Source organism: Mustela nivalis (genome assembly GCF_964662115.1).
Source record: "Mustela nivalis genome assembly, chromosome: 3".
In the NCBI taxonomy this organism is placed as follows: Eukaryota; Metazoa; Chordata; class Mammalia; order Carnivora; family Mustelidae; genus Mustela; species Mustela nivalis.
The window spans coordinates 74,563,680-74,581,307 of NC_139022.1; the positions used below are offsets into that span (position 1 = coordinate 74,563,680).

The following is a 17,628-nucleotide window of genomic DNA, read 5'->3' on the forward strand; positions in this document are numbered from 1 at the left end:
AGGTGGGTGGTCATCACATATGTTACATATCTGAAAATTTAAGTCCGAACAGCTTGAACCTTTCTGTATCTAATTCCCAATAGTAGCTTGAGCTGAGTTAGTATTGTTTATTAACAAAACCAAGGCTTTTTGCCTGCTAAAATTATTATTATTATTATTATTATTATTATTATCATTATTATATATAAAATAATGCTTTGTTTCCAAATCATAAGGAAGAGAGTCATTTTCCCCCCTAATTCAGTATTCTTTGCTTCCACATGTAAACAGAAAAAGATGCCCTGTCTGATTTTTAGAAGGCAAGTTGTGGAATAGGCATTTAGAAAAATCTCATTTGTGTCCTTATATACAGAAATTTGGAACAAAAAGCATGGGTGGACCAAAGAATATATTGAAAGCTAAATGTAATTGTTGTGATGACCTCTGACTGTCCCCTCAATCAAAAGATATTCTAAACTTAAACTCACAGTTAAGTTGATAAGTTCTTTTTCACGTCTGTCCGTTATATAACAAGTCATAGAGTAAATGGTCATTTCAAGCATGATTTATCAAATTCCCACATTCACAATGAACTGGACCTACTTCCTACATTCCACTTTTCAAAAGTCACTAAAAATTCTTTGGCTCACAGGAGTAAAATTAAACATCTTGCCATGGATAATGGTAAGTGAAATAGCAATCTGTAGTCTTGGGTGTAAAGATTAGCTTCACTCCAAAGCATTTCCAAATAAAATAACTTAAAATGATAAACTTTTTCTTTAATATTCCTTATGGACAAAGAAATTCCACAACAACTTTAGGAAAGAAACAACAACTATACCTCTATGCAGTATTAAAATATCACGATTTTTTTTTTTAATCCACAGAACTACAATTATTATCAAGGGTTTACTAAAACATTAGGATTTTAGAATCTTTACCGTCTAATTTAGCATACTACACTTTTTTGACTAAACATATAAACTCATTATAATATCTAGACAGAATTTTTACTGCAGCAGCAGCACTCCTAAACATGTAAAAACATGTTACAGGTTATAAAACAGTAAAAGAGTTTCAAGTGCAATGTAATCTTAGATTAAAACTGGCATTAAGTTCTAATAAGCACATTTGCTTACCATATAACACTAGAGATTGGACTAGTTATTAAAAACAAAGAATGAAAACAGAAGTAGGACAATATAGTATAGTATCTGTGTGTATATTTAAACAGGTATATATGTATATTATGCATATATGTGCATATGTGTATATACATATTTTAATATATGTAATATATTACATTGTATATATTAATATATAATAAATACGTGTATATATATATATATATATATTTTTTTTAATAGAAAATTCCAACCAGGCCTATGGGAAGCAGGAATCTCTCTCTCTCTCATTCTCTCTCAGAACTGCTTTCATTTTGACCCAAATTTGCTGGCTTACTTGAAATGATTTTACCTTTCTCATTACAAATTCATTTGAAGTAAAACTATAGAATCTTAAAAATTTACAGTATCAAAAATTGTTTTTCTTAGGGGAATGGATTCCATCATTACTTAAATTTATATCCTATTTCTTCTTCTTTTTTTTTTTTTTGGTCATTCATTTGTTAAATTTCCCAAATTTAGTCTAATGCCAACCAGTGATCTGCCTGGGAAACTTGCCTTAGCAGGCGCATGTCCAGATCAAAAAATAGCCTATAGCCTATCTTACGGAATAAATATACACAAACATTTACACATCATAGAAAATAAGGTTGAAATGGGTTGGGCCACTTGATTGACATCCATTTGTCACTTTCATTGCAAAATGTCCTAAGCAGCTTCCCATGTGCTTAGACAAATTTAGATGAATGGAAGTGCTGACTAATGATGCCATTATCTATATACCAAATATATATGAAGGCCTGAAAATCCTGAGTCATTCATGTGAGCTACTAAAATGACAGGGGACGGGAACTTAGAAAAATTACGAAATGTCACGAGATGGCAAATTAATAAAAAAAATAGCATTCAGGTATGTAAAAAGATAAAATATGCTTACTTTTTGGGAAGAGATAGAAGTCTACTAAACAAGGCCAAGTCTTACTAATTGCAAAAACTGCACTATGTACAAGCTTTTAGCAACAAAACTATTTTAACCATCAGTAGCTAAGGATTGTTATTTTAGGAGAATGAAGTCAATACATTTGTTTTCCTAAGGCAGGCAGGGGCAGTATTGTGCTATTCATGAACTTCATTAATATTCATTAATTTTTAAAGCAGTTTGGTTAGCTTTGGCCATTATCTATGCAGATATTTTGCCTTTAAATAAAAATAATTTCAAGAACATCCTTATTTAAAAATGTAATTAGCATGAAATTCAAAACCTACACTTTCATTAGCAGATATTATTCACCGAAGGGTATATTTTTCAGATGGGTCTGTTTTAATTGAATTCCTGGGGTAAAATTCTAAAAATCATAGTGACCAAAATAACCTAAATGTAACCAAAAGAAAACTGAAAATACTTTTGAAAAATGTTCAAATTAATTTCCACTTTAAAGAATACCATAGTTGACCCAATTAGCTCTGCAAACCAATTCAAATTCAGTTGTTTGACATTCTTTAGCATTTCACAGTAGACTATTTTCACCCGTCCAGCACCTTAGATCCCTAAAGATCCCAGCGCACATTTAGTGATATTTACCTTATGAAGTAACTAAATCCAGATGAGCATAGCGCTCACATCACTGTAAAAAAGAAATTGTTTCCTCATGCTTACGGCTCCCATTGGGGAACTAGAAACTGAAAACTCTGAAAATTATCTTTGTGCAACCAGGAAATTGTGGACAGAAATGGAAAATAGTTTTATTTGTAAATAAGCCCAACCATGGAAACTATATACTACCTTGTTCTGCAAAAGTCCTCTAGCCTTTTATAAATCAGGTTTTTAACGCTATGACAGATTAACAACCAGGGCAAGTAATTCATGCATGTGGTGTTGGAAATGGAATCCTCCACATGTCCTTGTGGACTCCTGTTCACACAAAGGTACAACCATGTTGAGTAGTACTTTGTAGATTAAAAGAAAATAAATAAATAAAAATTAAAATGCCACCCAAAGAACTCTAAATGATGCAGGGAAATTTTTGAGGCATGGCCAACTGGAAAATTCACTGTAGTGAATAGCTAAACTTTCAAGAAAACACATTTGTGTTGTTTTTTGTTGCTGTTGTGTGTGTATATTTTAAAGAACTCCCTTCTCCATAACTGTATTTGTATCAGTTTGATTTGTGTTTATCAAAAGTATCTTCTAGTCCCTGAGAAACACCTGAATTGCATTTTCTTTAGATTTTGCTTTTGGCTTTTTGTTTTGTGTTTAAGGTAAGCTGACCCCTTTGGGATTAGTACAATTTTTCCTGTTAAGGACATTTTGAAAAATAGGAAAAAGTGTCTTCTTTCTTGTTATCAGAGACACAGTACTGTATACATTTTTTTTTTTTTCTAAATACATGGTTAATAACAGCCAACAAACCAGAAGAGTAAAGGAAGTACCTGGCTTCCTAAATGGATTAGACCTCCTCTCCACTCACCACAATATCCTAATGGGATAACGGGTAATATTGTCTTTGGGTAATATTGTCTTTGGAGACATTATGCACTTTTACTTATTTTTGAAGAGTAGAAAAGAATTTTCCTGCCCCTCAAAAGTGGATAGATTTCCAGTTCAAGGCAGCAAACCTTGAGTTGCCTACTTTAGGTATATCCAACACTCTCAGCAACCCACACCTGACTTTAAACATTGGGTGGGGGACAGCAGCCATCCCTTTCTGATCTCCAGGGTCTGAATGCTATTATAGGGCCTTTCAAACTAGACAAAGTTAGTATCAGTGTCTGAGCTTCCAGCTCCTCCAGGAAAACCTGTGGCCCCCAAATGGCACCGCTTCATGAATGCCTAGCGTCAAAACCACGCAAGTCAGGCCTTGTCTTCTCCAACAGTCCGAGCAGGATTGATCACGTCCGGATAAAAGTACGGAATGGAAAGGGTTAATCAGCATCCTCCTCTCCCCCTCCTCCCCAAAGCTGGGCGCCCGGGGGGGGGGGGGGGGTGTTAAGGAGTCGGGGAGTGGGAGTTGCCGCGCCGGGAGCATCTCGGCAGGGGAGCCACTGGAAACCACAAACACCCAAACTGGGTAGCAGCAACTTGAACTAAACCGGAGACCTGGCTTAGAAAAAGGAGTCAGTTAAGTTTAGACCGAATGGTTTAATCAAGGTATCAGAACAGACCTATTAAAGACAGAAAAGGTAGCACATCCCTGCTCTTAAATCGCAAGGATTTCTTTTATGTTGCAGTTGAAGCCCCAAAATACATTTTATGACCCTAATGCCCTTTACTGCGAAAGATCTCAAGAGGTGTCTACAGAAATGTCCTGCAGGAGTGCAAAAAGAGCAGTGAGAGTGTGGAAAGCTCCCCTCCCCCGGCGTCTTTACTTGGCCAGCGCTCCCAGGTAACCTTTGTTGCGTGGTTGGGGGACGCCAAGCGACAATCTTGGCCCCTGACGGTGCAGTATCCAAACCCTCGGAAGGCTAGAGGCTGCAGGACCAACTCGCCAGCCCCACTCCCCTAACCACCTATCCTGCGCCCAGCTCCAACCGCCCGCACGCCCCCTCCGCAGCCCCTTCCCCACTCCCCACCCCGGGGGCTGCCCCTGATCTCCACCCCCCCCCCCACCGCCGCCGCAAAACACACTGGCGCTCTAAACGCCCACCACCAAATTTCTAACTGGCCCCAGCCTTCCAGGAAGGGAAAAGAAAAAAAAAAAAAAAAGACCATGACATCACGGGCAGGTTTATTTGGGTTTGTTTGTTTGCTTGTTGGCTCGATTAAATACTCGTGGAAGGTGAACGTACCCCACACAGGAGAAGTTTGATGTTGACAAACTTCTGGTGGCAGCGAGACTGTGTCAGCACAACTTCCGGGATAATGAGAGCTGCTTTGCAGGGAGCGCGGCAGCGGCGGCGGGAGGCGGCCGCAGGACGGAACAGCAAATGCTATTCAGCCCGAGCAGTTTCAAGCCGCCCGAGCTGGGGAATTACTGTAGTCGAGCTACGGCTCTTACCACCGGCGCTGGATCTGGGCGCACGTTAGGGGGGGAAGCTGTAGGCACAGGGCGCCGAGAGGGGAGCTTTCAAGTTACTTTGCTCCATCCCTGCACCCGGCAGAGGCTTGCAGGCTGCGTGGTAACTGCAAACATCTTGTTCCCTGCTTCTTTGGGCGGCCTCCCTGGAACCAACCAACTTTTCTCTCCTCAAAAACTCCCTCTTTGTTTCAAATAGGACTCTCCAAAATTTATTCTTGGGAAGACTGACAGCCGGGGTCAAGAAACAGCTGTTGAAGTTAATGTTTCTTCCTCCCACTTCGTCTGATGGTTGTGCCCTGCCAAGACAAAGTGAGAGGCACTGCCTGGTGGCTCTTTAAACAGACATGCATTTAGCCAAAAAAAAAAAAAAAAAAAAAAAAGAGGGGGGTGTAGAGGGGGTATATTTTCCTGCTTAACATACAATCTGATCAGAAATGCGACAGCATGTGCCTTTCAACTTGTGCTGATTACTTGCTGAAAAGATGTTGCAGCTTTTAGTTTTGAACACTTTGAACAGTGGGGGTAGGGATGGCGGGAGATGTGGTTGCCGCTTTCCACGCTTTGGTAAAGGGGCAAAAATTTTAAATCTTCCTCTAAAACCACCTCTTACCTCCTAAGAATGGTAGAATGGCCTGGGGAAGGGAGAAAGAGTTGCATTCCTTTGCAAGGTTTAATTTACATTTCAGAATTCAAGTCATTATGCAGAACAAGGGCTTGCCTGGAGCTAGGCAAATTGTTTTTATTTGGAGACCTAGACCAAACCTGGCCGGTGCTACCAGCTCTTGGTGGTGCTTGGTGGCTTTCTCCAAATTAGGTCTGTTTCCTCTCCCCTTCCCCAAACCTACTCCTCTGCCTTTGCTCAGAGGACATACTTAGAAGGAAGCTACCCTCTTCTTTCTGCTGCCTTTTCTGTGAAGACTGGTTAGCACAGCTCCTTCCCCCCACTTGCTCTGCTTTTTAGAATGCCCTGTGGACTGCTGAGGGGCCCCTAGGGGTTGTCCTTCTAAGTCTCAACCCCTAACTGAGCCCTCCCCAGGTGTCCAGCCTCTGCAGTGGGAGTGGGTGGGTGGGAACTCTGTTCCTTCCACATCAGAAAGCTTAAGCACTCTTCCAGCTGACCCATTCTCCTTTGGGAATGCTCCCATCACTTGGCCTCTCTCAGACACAATCATGAAGACATAAAAGGCCCTCCTTCCTCAGCACCAGGTTATCCTGTCACCACATCGCAATGCAGTGCTATCACAAAGTGATATTGCATCAGGCCCATGGATATTTTAGGAAGCTCTCGAGCTAAGTCCAACCAGCCTTTTGCGCAGGCATCAGGGCCACCCTGCCAAAATCAGGGCTGTGGAGCTACCGGACAGGTGGTAGTGATGCCTTCTCTATTCTCAGCTCATTACCCACTTACCCCCACCCCCATCCTCCCAACCAATCAGATCCACTTGGTAGCTTCCTCACCCCCTCTTTGCCTCCCTCCCAGAGGCCACCACCTTTGTTTTCCCTCATAGCTCTCGGCAAAGTGTTCAGGTGACCTTCTGATAAATTTCCTGTTTTTCTGCCTGTTGTGGTCATTCACTGAGATCTTAATTAGTATTTGTTCTTATTAACTACAAATCGACTGAATTACACATGGAGTTGCTCAGGCTGCTCCACACGCAGCCTTCGGCTTGGGTGTCCGCAGGCCTCTTGGCTTGTTGGCCTTGGGACCACTTTTCACATTTTCTCAGACTCGGGTTGCCCAGCTGGGCTGACACAGTGGCAGTGGCTAACAGTCACTGCAGCACCCTCCACAAGGGCCCCCTTCCCGGATTCCTGCTCCTGCAATCCAGCAGCCAACTGACTTACATTCCTTCTGCTTTATTGTTCTCTGTCCTTAGAGAGGCCGACTCTCAGCATAGAGCAGGGCTGTGAGGCAGACCTCCGCTGATCCTGAAGTTGTAATTCCCCACTGCTGGCTCCTGCAGTTTTATGACGGCCTCCTTTTTTTCTGAGATTGACAGACCTAAACCTCCAGTGTAGAGGCCTGCTACAGCACCCTTAAAGACTTCTTTGTGTGGAAATGTAACCTGAGGGCAAAGTCAGCCTCACTCCGGGAAAGGCACATTCTCCTGCCACAGGGAAGCACTGGGCTGGGAAAATGCCGGGATTTCTCCTAGACAGCTACCTAGAGCCTCGCGGGGACTTTTTTTTTTTTTTAAAGTTTGGGGGGTGGGGGTGAGGCATTGGAAATACTGTAGATGGAGACCTGTAGTACCTGTTCAGGGGAACTCTACATGAAATCAGAGGAATGAGATGTCTTTCCTTTAGGGGGTGGGGCGGGTGTCTAAAAGCAATCACTCCAGAAGCACCTACATACTCTCCAGGTCAGGATGTCCCCTGCTGGGGTGGCAGTTGGCATTGTTTGTTACTCTTGGAGCTGATGCTACCTTGCCTAAATGGAATGCCTTTGGATCACTTAGACAATCTGATCTATTTACGCAGGTGTTGGGTTAGACAAATTACTCCAAAAAGCAAGGGTAAAAAGATACAGAATCTTCATTTATCATGCAGGATTAAAGTCAGATTTAAATCAGGTAGAAATATTAAGGGATTTAGAGCCCAAGTCTTTTTCCAAAGAGGGAAAAGGACGAAAGAATCCTCTTTGTTGAAATAACATCAGGAATGTAGCATGCTATGTTTGGAGGTTTGGTGTTTTTTTCTAAATCTACCTTTTAAATGTTCACTTATATTTTCAGTCAGTCAAATAGAACAGTACTAGGAAATTTGGTTATCAAATGTAGATGATTAGGCGAGAGGAAAGTGTGCTCTTGTCATAACAGAGGGCTCCCTGTAGGAACTGGGCCAGTGCTGCGATTAAGGGACAGGTAAGATACAGCTAGTTAGAGAAGATGAATCTGGAATCAGGAAGAGATTAGAAAGATATCAATATAGTTCATATGGAATTTAGTTGAGATGTTCAGTCCTGTAGCCCCGGGAACAGGAGTTACTAGGATAGAGAGTTTCACACGATGCTTTTAGTCAACGTTTTTGAAAAATGTATTCTCACAGACTCAGGAACATGGATAGTGAAGGAAATGGAAACAAGGAGATGTCCTTAGATAGTGTCTGAGATTACGGAATGTGGATAGGAATAAAATACACAATGTAATTATTTTCCCTTTTCCTGCTAAATGTAGACAGAAGTTTAATTTAGGATTAAAAGGCTCACTGATCTCTAGCTTCTCCTCCAGTTATCCCATCCATACTCCAGTTCTGGTTTTTGGCAGAGCTACAATTGTCCTTTGTGGGGAATTGCATGAACTCCTGTGTTGGTTTTCTAATGTGGGAAAATGTCTACTAGGGAGGCTAAGACCACCAAACTAGTTTCATTATGACCCAAGGTACACTTAAATCCAGCCCTTCGGTGGTGGGCGACTGGCCCAGCACAGTCTTCCTCTATAGTGTTCATTAAAATGTTATTTACATTTTACAGTATGGTCCCAAACCATAAGTTGGGATTTTATCTTGGCAAATAGAAAAAGAATGCTCTCTTGATATCTTGGCTTGCAAAGTTTTAACTTCTACTATGGACCTGCTGGTGATTTGCAAAACAAAGTCATAGCATATGAAAAAGAGATCTTCCATTTCAGTTCAAATTTGTTGGCTGGGAAGTGAATAATAAAAGAAAAATTCAGGATCACACAATTAAACTTATTAGCCAAATAGATTTTTAACTTTTGCCTTGCCAAAAGCACACAATCAACAGCTCTGAAGAAAGTAAACTTTATACATTGGCCCTGAACCTACTGCAAAGGCAGTGAACTCATCTTCATAACTATCCTCATTTTTTTGCCTTGGAATTCTCATTCATGTGACCAGAATTATTCCAGATCAAAAACAACATCACTGGGGGCCTGGGAGGCTTAGTCGGTTAAGTGTCTGCCTTCAGCTCAGGTCATGATCCCAGGGTGCTGGGATCGAGCTCTGCATCTCCACAGTGGGCTCCTGCTCAGTGGGAAGTCTGCCTATCACTCTTCTTCTCCCTCTGTCCCTCTCACCTTGCTGGTGTCCTCTCTCTGTGTCTCAAATAAATAAATAAAATCTTTAAAACAACAACAACATTATTAATCCCAGTCACTTTTAGGTGAACCAAACTGTCTGGATTCTTACCTCAACAAGCCAAATTAAATTAACGTTCTAATGACGTGTTTCTGGCATTGTTCATGCTTCATAAAGAGTAACTCACTTTATTTGACTCAAGGCAACAATGCTAAACAAGTGATTCAAAAAAATGAATCTTTCCCAGGTTTGGAAATTAAGTTTCCTTGAGTTCTTCTGAGACAACAAAGGTTCTTCAGGATCTATAAGTAACTATATGATGCTGCCACCTTTCCAAGACAACCATTAAGAATTACACCTAGATAAATCAAAACTAAAAGAGAGAGAGAGAGAGAGAGAAGAATTATAGCTAGCACCAGTTACGAGAACAATGTTTTGCAACATTCTCATGAAGGCCAAATGAAAATCAGAGGCCATCTCTCAAATGGTGTTAGGCCAAACATCTAAGACCTCCGAAGATGCCTGACATCATGCCATGTCATCACAGTCAAATGCTGGATAGGCTATTCTCATCTGAGTTTCACTACCAGTAAGGGGTATGTGCAGAATAATAAGTGATTCAACATTAGCCTCCAGTTAGAACCTAACATGCCTAAAAACATTCCAGGGAAATGGGTTTGGGGAATGTATATCAAAGATGGCATAAGCTCTTCACTGTCAACATCCTGGTGATATCCAGTTGGGGAGCCGCCTTAATTCTGTCGTTTATAAAATTCTAGGATTTCTGTGATTACTATATGGAACTCTCAGCTGAAAACAATGAGCCCTTTCTCAGTTGCATGGTGAATGAGGTCAACTACAGAGGATTTTTTAAAAGCAAAATTTGGAGAAAAGAAACCACTTTACTGACCCAAGAGAGCTTTTGTTGACAAACAGCAATCTGACCCTAACAGTTACACCGTACCTTTTAGGTTCCAAATGTACTTACCCCCGAAAAAATCATAATAATATAATTCTTTCTTTCTTTTTTCCTAACCAACAAGTAAAACCAGAAGGTGTCTTCCCATCTCTGTTTAAAGAAGTCACGTGCCAGTCTGCAGAGAAATGCCTGTAGACACAGAGAGTCTTCAAATTTATAAGTATATCAAGAAGGCTCCAATGGCATGCATCTAATTACAATCTAAATATAAATATAATCATGTAATTATCTAAATATGATAATGCAAATTAATAAATGCCATCACTTTTCAGCACTGCACTGGCAGTTGACTTTCTTTTCAGGGCGATTTTTACAAAGAAACAAAGTTATGATCTTTTCTCGGGATTTATTGCAGATGTGACAATTATAGAGAACCATAAGATCCTGCTTAAGATGAGAATACCAGGTGGATGGCTGAGCCCACTCACTAATCAAGTGATTTGTTCTCAGACAATAATGTTTGGGATTCTGATGCTTGCCTCAGCAAAACCACAGATTTTTTTTTCCATAGACCTTTGAGGTTGTCCATAAGTCATTGCTATGTTCAATGCCAACTCCTCACATTCTCAGAGATAAAGAGGGTAAAGAAAGAGTGAAAGAATGTGTAGCTCATTATCCACAAGTTATTTTCCTATAATTTAGGATGTTGAGAGCACTTTTTAGAAAATTTTCAAGGCAGTGACTCCCAGACATTTTCTATTAAAAGGGGCTACTTTTGCGTTTCAAAAGTAGAAGCAGTTTGTTTTCACTCTGCAACAAGGGAAGGATCCTACATAAGTTGTCTTCTATTTCATGATGACCACAGTACTGAACTAAAACAATTTTTTTCTATATTTAATTCTTCTATGATACTTATTCTGCAAGCTCATACATATAATAAACTTTGCCTAAAAGATCAAATAATTTTTTTTAAATGTACACATTTTAAAAATTCTCAACTTTCCTGGAAAGACTCATAAATCTAGGCTAAACTCTAATGATAAGGTCACACTTTCCCTGTGTTTTCAGGTGTTCTGAAGAACTAGTTGGTACAATTCAGTGGGAAATATTATGGCACACTACATTATCACTATAGGTTATGCTGTATAGCATATATAAACACTTTTATCCTAGAGTTTGAGTATGTCATAAACAGTGAGTCTGTAGGGGCACCTGGGTGGATCAGTTGGTCAAGCATCTGCTTTTGGCTCGGGTCATGATCCCAGCGTCCTGGGGTGGAGCCCCATGGGCTCTCTGCTCAGCAGGAGCCTGCTTCTCCCTCTGCTCGCAGCTCCCCCTGCTTGTGCTCTCTCTCTCTCTCTCTCTCAAATAAATAAATAAAATCTTTAAAACAAAACAGGGCGCCTGGGTGGCTCAGTGGGTTAAAGCCTCTGCCTTCAGCTCGGGTCATGATCCCAGGGTCCTGGGATCGAGCCCCACATCGGGCTCTCTGCTCCATGGGGAGCCTGCTTCCTCCTCTCTCTGCCTGTCTCTCTGATTACTTGTGATCTCTGTCAAATAAATAAATAAAATCTTTAAAAAAACAAAACAGAAAAGTAAGTTGGCAATTGAGGTATATTGACGGCAAATTATTATTTTTTAAATTTTTTAATTTTTAAAAAGATTTATTTGAGATAGAGTGACAGAAAGAGAAGAGTACAGTGAGAGGAGGAGGAGAAGCAGGCTCTTTACCGAGCAGGGAGCCTGACATGGGACCTGATCCCAGGACCCTGAAAGCCATCATGAGCCAAAGGCAGATGCTTAACTGACTGAGCCACCCAGGCGCCCCAACAGCAAATTTTTATTAGTGAATTTTGTTGTAGCTAAATTCAGAATCCAAAGCATCTTTGATTATTCACTGCTTAGGCAGAAGAGAGGCAGAAGAGAAAGTGCTACTCTGTTTATGTGTTTCAACTCTGCCCTAAATGGATTATTTCCAGGAGTGAAAAGGAAGACCAAGTCTACAGAAATCTTGGCAACTGCTTTTCCAGGAAGACTATAGAGATTTCATGGATCTTATTGTTGTTTACAAGGAGGTATTACCTTTCTCCAAGTTCCATTCACACAGCTGGTTTTCTCTTTTCTCCTGGGGATAAACTTCCCCGTTAATACACATACTGATCAGTGCCATGCCAAACAATCTCTTCCTTCCACATGTAGAGGTGACAATTAGCCTATAATCTGCAATGAGAAAGGAGTGGATTATAAAAATTAAGAACGGGCTCGAGAGTCACAAGTGCTGGATTCAAATTCTGATTCCATCCTTAGCAGCAGTAGCCTTGAGTCGGTGTTACATCTCCCATTCACTGAAATGGGGCAGAAGAGCAAAAAAATACAAACCCCACTCTTCACTGTCTCATTTCATCAGTATCCCCATCAAGAGCCCCCTGAAGCCCTCACAAGATATGAATGGAGCTCTAGCTAGTCTTTGGACAAATCTATGGATTTATCTCCCTGTGTAGAATGAAGAGCTACATTCTTCTCTCAAGATTGATATCTATGCTCAATTTTGAGACTCCTCTAATGTTTGGACCCATTGAATTCTAAGCAGGAGCAAAGACTCTGAAAATTAGCTGGTCAGTTTCTCCACCTTGGCACAACTGTGGTCTCTTGCTCAGACCATGGTCTCTGAGGACCAGGTGCTGCTGTCCACCTCATTCAGTGAGGAGCTTCTTACCTTCTCACCTAAACTGTGAGCTTCTTGAGGAAAGGCTCTAATAGTCTTATAGACCCTTATATTCCTGCAAGCACTAAGTATAGCACAGTGCCATGAAAATAACAGATTCTCTCTAAATGTTTGTGGCTTGATTATTCTGAGAATGAGCCCGAGGTGTTTACAAAAAAACACGTTCATATTGAAGAATCCCATGATACCCCTTCAAAATGGGCCCGTGAAAGCTCTTCCTGAGAGTACACTGTTTGGACACACTAACGTAGTGACAGCCCATTTTTCTCTTCTTTTTCTTTTTCCTTTTTTAACCTCTGGCCATTTCACAGCTGCATTAGTTAAAAGATATTTTTAATTGGCTTTCATCATCGTTGAAAGTATAATAAATACTCATTAAAAACAAGGCTACCAAGATGAGCTTATCCCCTCCCCCACACACCTATTAGAAATGACTGCTAATAGACTATACTTATTTATTTATTTATTTTTTTGATGCATACACTACCATTTATTATTATTTCCTGGAAACATTGTTATGCTAGTCATATCTTTCGGAACTTGTTTTTTTCATTGAACAATGCATTGTGAAATGTTTTTCCATGTCAACATATACCTCATTCTTTTTTTGTGCTGCATTATATAGAAATCTCTTGTTTTCCAGCTATTCCTTATCATTATCTGAATCACAGTAGTTGCTAAGTTGTGTAGAAAAGCAAAACTTGGTCATAACAAAAAAAAATCCACTAATAAACTGACCACTTACTAAATTAGTCCCTACTTAAATAGGCTTTCCAACTTATTACCAGCATCTCTCCCCACCGAGTCAGTCAATTTTGCTGATGGTAGATGTTATAAACATCTGACAATACAATGTAAATAAAATGCATTTCAGTGGCCATGTAAGATTGCTAATCTTGCATAAGATGCAGAATTTTATGAAGTCATTGAAAGTGATTTTGGAGAACTGTACCATAAGCAAATGAGTATCTGGCAGTGTTAGACCAGTTAACAATTAAAGATGAGAAAAACAACAAGGATGATAAGAGGATAAATTCTTCAAAAGGAGAATTATTTGAATATCAAAGGATTAAGAGAAGCTCTCAGGAAAATTGATGAAGCCTTCACATCTTTTTTCAAAATGACCTTTGTATGATTCTGCTATAAAAGTCAGCATGAAGTGAAGGGTGTCAAAATTTGCTATCATATAATTTTGCTGGGAAAATTATCCCCCTCACCAAATCAACACTTGATTCCTTCTTTGTTTATTCTAAAAATTAGAGCATTGTTGCAATTAGAGTTGTTACATGTGTGTCTTCAAAGATAAATCACATTTAAAGATAAGATAATATTTTATTTTTTCAAAACAAAGTCTCAATCAAACCTTTTTAAAAAATCCTTTATTATACAATGGTAGACCCTATTTATTACTTTTGCAGCTTTCAACAGTCATATTATGGCAAACAGAAGCAACAGACGCTGAAAATAAGACTTCTAATAGACTAATCAGATTCCCTAGTTCTCTCTCCATGAGGCATTTAGAAGCAGGACTGGCCACTTTACAAGGAGTAAAGCCCCAGGGTGGTTGGCTAATTCAGGGGAGGAAGAGGTCTTAAGAAAGGAGACAGGCAGTGGACTTCCTCTGGCACTAATCGGGCACATAGATGTTCGGGCCTAATGAAATTTGAAAAAATAAAAACAATGTAACCTTATTTGTGTCCAAGCTGGTAAAGCAAGTTATACCAGTTAAATGCTGGTATATCAGGATTTATTTTTAGCAGTTACCTACTGACTGATATTTGGGTTGTTTCCAATTTTTTGCTACTATAGGCGGTGCAGCAGAGAACAACAGTGTACAATTACATCTTGGTATGCTTGTACAAGCATCTCTGTAAAAAAATTTTTTAAATTCCTAGAAGTGAAACTCCTGGGGTTGGAAAATATTAAAAATGTTAACAAGCTCTAAGTAACAAATCATCCTACCATTTAATGCCACCTACAGCATCTCAGAATGCCTGTTTTTCCACACCCTTCACAATGAGACTTCTTACTTTTGCCAATCTGATTGCCATATACATTGTCATTTTCATTGTCAATAATATAAATTCTTGATATGCAAGATAAATATTGTTCACTGCTTAGAATCTTTAGGAAGAGCCTTATTATAGGCTACGAAAAATCTGCATGGTAGATGGAGGGGGAGATCACCTCATCCCTGGTACTGGTGAGGAGCGGAAAACTTAGGCTCAACACGCATTCTTCTGTTTCAAAATCCCTCCCTGAAACAACTGCAGTCATTGCTTGCATGAGCTGAAGTGTTTACAGTCAGTAGTGGAAGACGTAGATAATTGTTTTCACAAATTCCTGACTTCAGGAATGTGAGATCTTTTTAAAAAGATTTTGAGAGAGAGAAAAAGAGTGTGAGTAGGGGCAAGGGCAGAGGCAGAGAGAGAGAGAGAATCTCAAGCGGACTCCATGCTGAGCATGGATCCAGACACAGGACTTGATCCCACAACCATGAGACGACCTGAGCCAAAATCAAAAGTCGGACACTTAACAGACTGAGTCACCCAGGTGCCCCACGACTGTAAGAACTTTTCACAGATTTCAAAATATGAGAATTGATAAGGTCAGTAGATCCTGAAAATGAATGCTTGGTATCACTCAAGCCCATATTCTTTCCATCAGGATTTTGGTCACAGAAAATGTCAACATTCTAACTGAAAAACTTACATATATTCAGGACCTAAAAAAAAAAACAAAAAATATCCACTAGAGTATGCATTTGTCACAACCCATCAAACTGTAGATTAAGATGTGTGTATTTCACTGTGTGTAAATTTTACATAAAAAAGAACCCATAAAGTCCTCAAAAAATTAAATATAGAATTACCATATGATCTAGCAATTCCACTTCTGGGAATATGCCCAAAAGAAGTGAAAGCAGGGACTTGAACAGACATTTGTACACCCATGTTCATAATAACAGCATTATTTCACAATAGGCAAAAGGTGGAAGCAACTCAAGTGTCCATCAATCGAAGAATGAATAAACAGCATGTACTAAGTACATACAATGGAATATTATTCAGCCTGAAAAATGAAGGCAGTATTGACATATGCTGCAATGTGGATGACCCTTGAAGACATTTTGCTAAAGGAAGTAAAAACATAAAAGAACAAGTATTGTATGATCCCATTTATATGGGTACCTTAAGTAATAAAAGTCATAGGAACAGAGAGTACAGTGGTGGTTGCCAGGGGCAGGGGGGAAAGAAGGGGTTTGAGGGGTTACTGTTTAATGGGTAACGCATTTCAGTTAGGGAAAATGGCAACTTCTGGAGATGAACAGTGGTGATGTTTGCACAACAGTGTGAATGTACTTAATGTCACAGAATCGTATGCTTGCAAATGATTCAAATCGTAAATTTTATGTTACACATATTGTACCACACTAAAATAATTTTTTTAAACCCATAAGCAAATACTGAATTCTAATGTTAAGGTGTTTGGAGGTAAAATGCACTAATGTCTGCAACTTCTTTTGAAATGTATCTAAAAATGAATGTGAGTGATAGGTTGATAGAGGAATGAATGTATATGTGTTAAAGTAAATATGGCAAACGTAAATTGTATAATCTGGATGATAAAGGTATAGGTATTCTCTGTGTCATTCTTCCTGGATGGCTTAGTCAGTAGAGCTTGATGTCAGGGGCTGTAGGTGTGAGCCCCACATTGGGTGCACGGATTACTTAAAAGTAAAATCTTAAAAAAAAAGAGTTTTCTTAATAAAATATTAGGAGAAAATGACCTAGACTAAGACAAATTACTAGTTAATGGAAGAATCTTTTCTCTACCACAAATTCACCTTTAGCTTTGGTTAATTATGGGGAATAATTTTGCCATGGAGAGATTTTCAAGCAGAGCAAAGGAAATAGGACTAATTTTTTTGTTTTTAATAACGACCACACAGGAACATTTATTTCACAAGTATTGGACAGGTATTGATTTACAAATGACTCCATGATATTAAAAATGAACTCAATATGACCAAAGTTGATAAGTATCTCTCTATATATATCAAAGGCAAGGGTCATGGTTCAGATTTTTCTTCCATTGGTAGGATTTGAGCATGCATTGAGGAAAAGAACTCCAGCCTACCGGTCAAATGGAAAAATGATACAAATAGATTCACTATGATAACATGCTACTTTTGGGCATTTGAGAGACTAGAGGTCCTCCCAATAAATATTAGCTCATTGTAGAAGTATAGTAGATTATAAATAGCAGCTCTTCATTTCCTTGTAGAAACGTTTCAGAGAGCTCTACATTTTCCCCCCTTCAGTTTATTAAGAGATTAACAGAGAGAGATGGCCTTCATTTCTGGGACCTCTGCATTGCGGGCATGCTTAGGCAATGTTTATAATTGTAGAAGCACATGATCATCCTGTCCCGGTAACACTCTCATTGCTTTGGAATAAACATCCAGAGTTTCAGAGGTGCAAACTCAGTGCATACAGGGGCAAGGAAGTAACCTTAATGAGTAACACCAGCCATTCCAAGGAGGAATTGTGGCCTCTTGGAAAACCCTTAACCTGACTAAAAGAGCAATCCATGATTCAATCTAAGCCAACTGGCCCATGACAGCCAGATACATCAGTTTTCTAAAAGCCGTCTGAAATCTGTATATTTATATAAAATCTTCCAAGTTTTAATGTGGGCAACAAACTCAAATGTTTCTCAAAAACACTGTATGGGCTAAATGAAATACCTTTGTTGATATTCTGGGGTCTGCAGGCTCCCCATGTCCAACCTCTAATGCGTGTGTGCAGGACGGGACGGTCCAAT

At 39.6% G+C, this 17,628-nt stretch overlaps 1 protein-coding gene and 1 long non-coding RNA gene across 2 annotated transcripts in view; both read right to left on the reverse strand.

The window, feature by feature from the left end:
* LOC309861654 overlaps positions 1 to 17,628 on the reverse strand; it is a 429,230-nt gene that overhangs the window by 318,750 nt on the left and 92,852 nt on the right. The gene's annotated exons all lie outside the window — the stretch shown is intronic.
* Positions 4,819 to 17,628, reverse strand: part of LOC309861651 (uncharacterized protein) — a 92,088-nt gene continuing 79,278 nt past the window's right edge. Inside the window, exons 6-8 of the mRNA XM_082724731.1 lie at positions 12,159 to 12,296; positions 10,146 to 10,282; positions 4,819 to 5,415 (exon numbers count right to left, since the gene is read on the reverse strand). Of these exons, the coding sequence (XP_082580857.1) occupies positions 5,377 to 5,415; positions 10,146 to 10,282; positions 12,159 to 12,296 (314 nt within the window). The 3' untranslated portion in view covers positions 4,819 to 5,376. The remainder of the gene's footprint in view (positions 5,416 to 10,145; positions 10,283 to 12,158; positions 12,297 to 17,628) is intronic.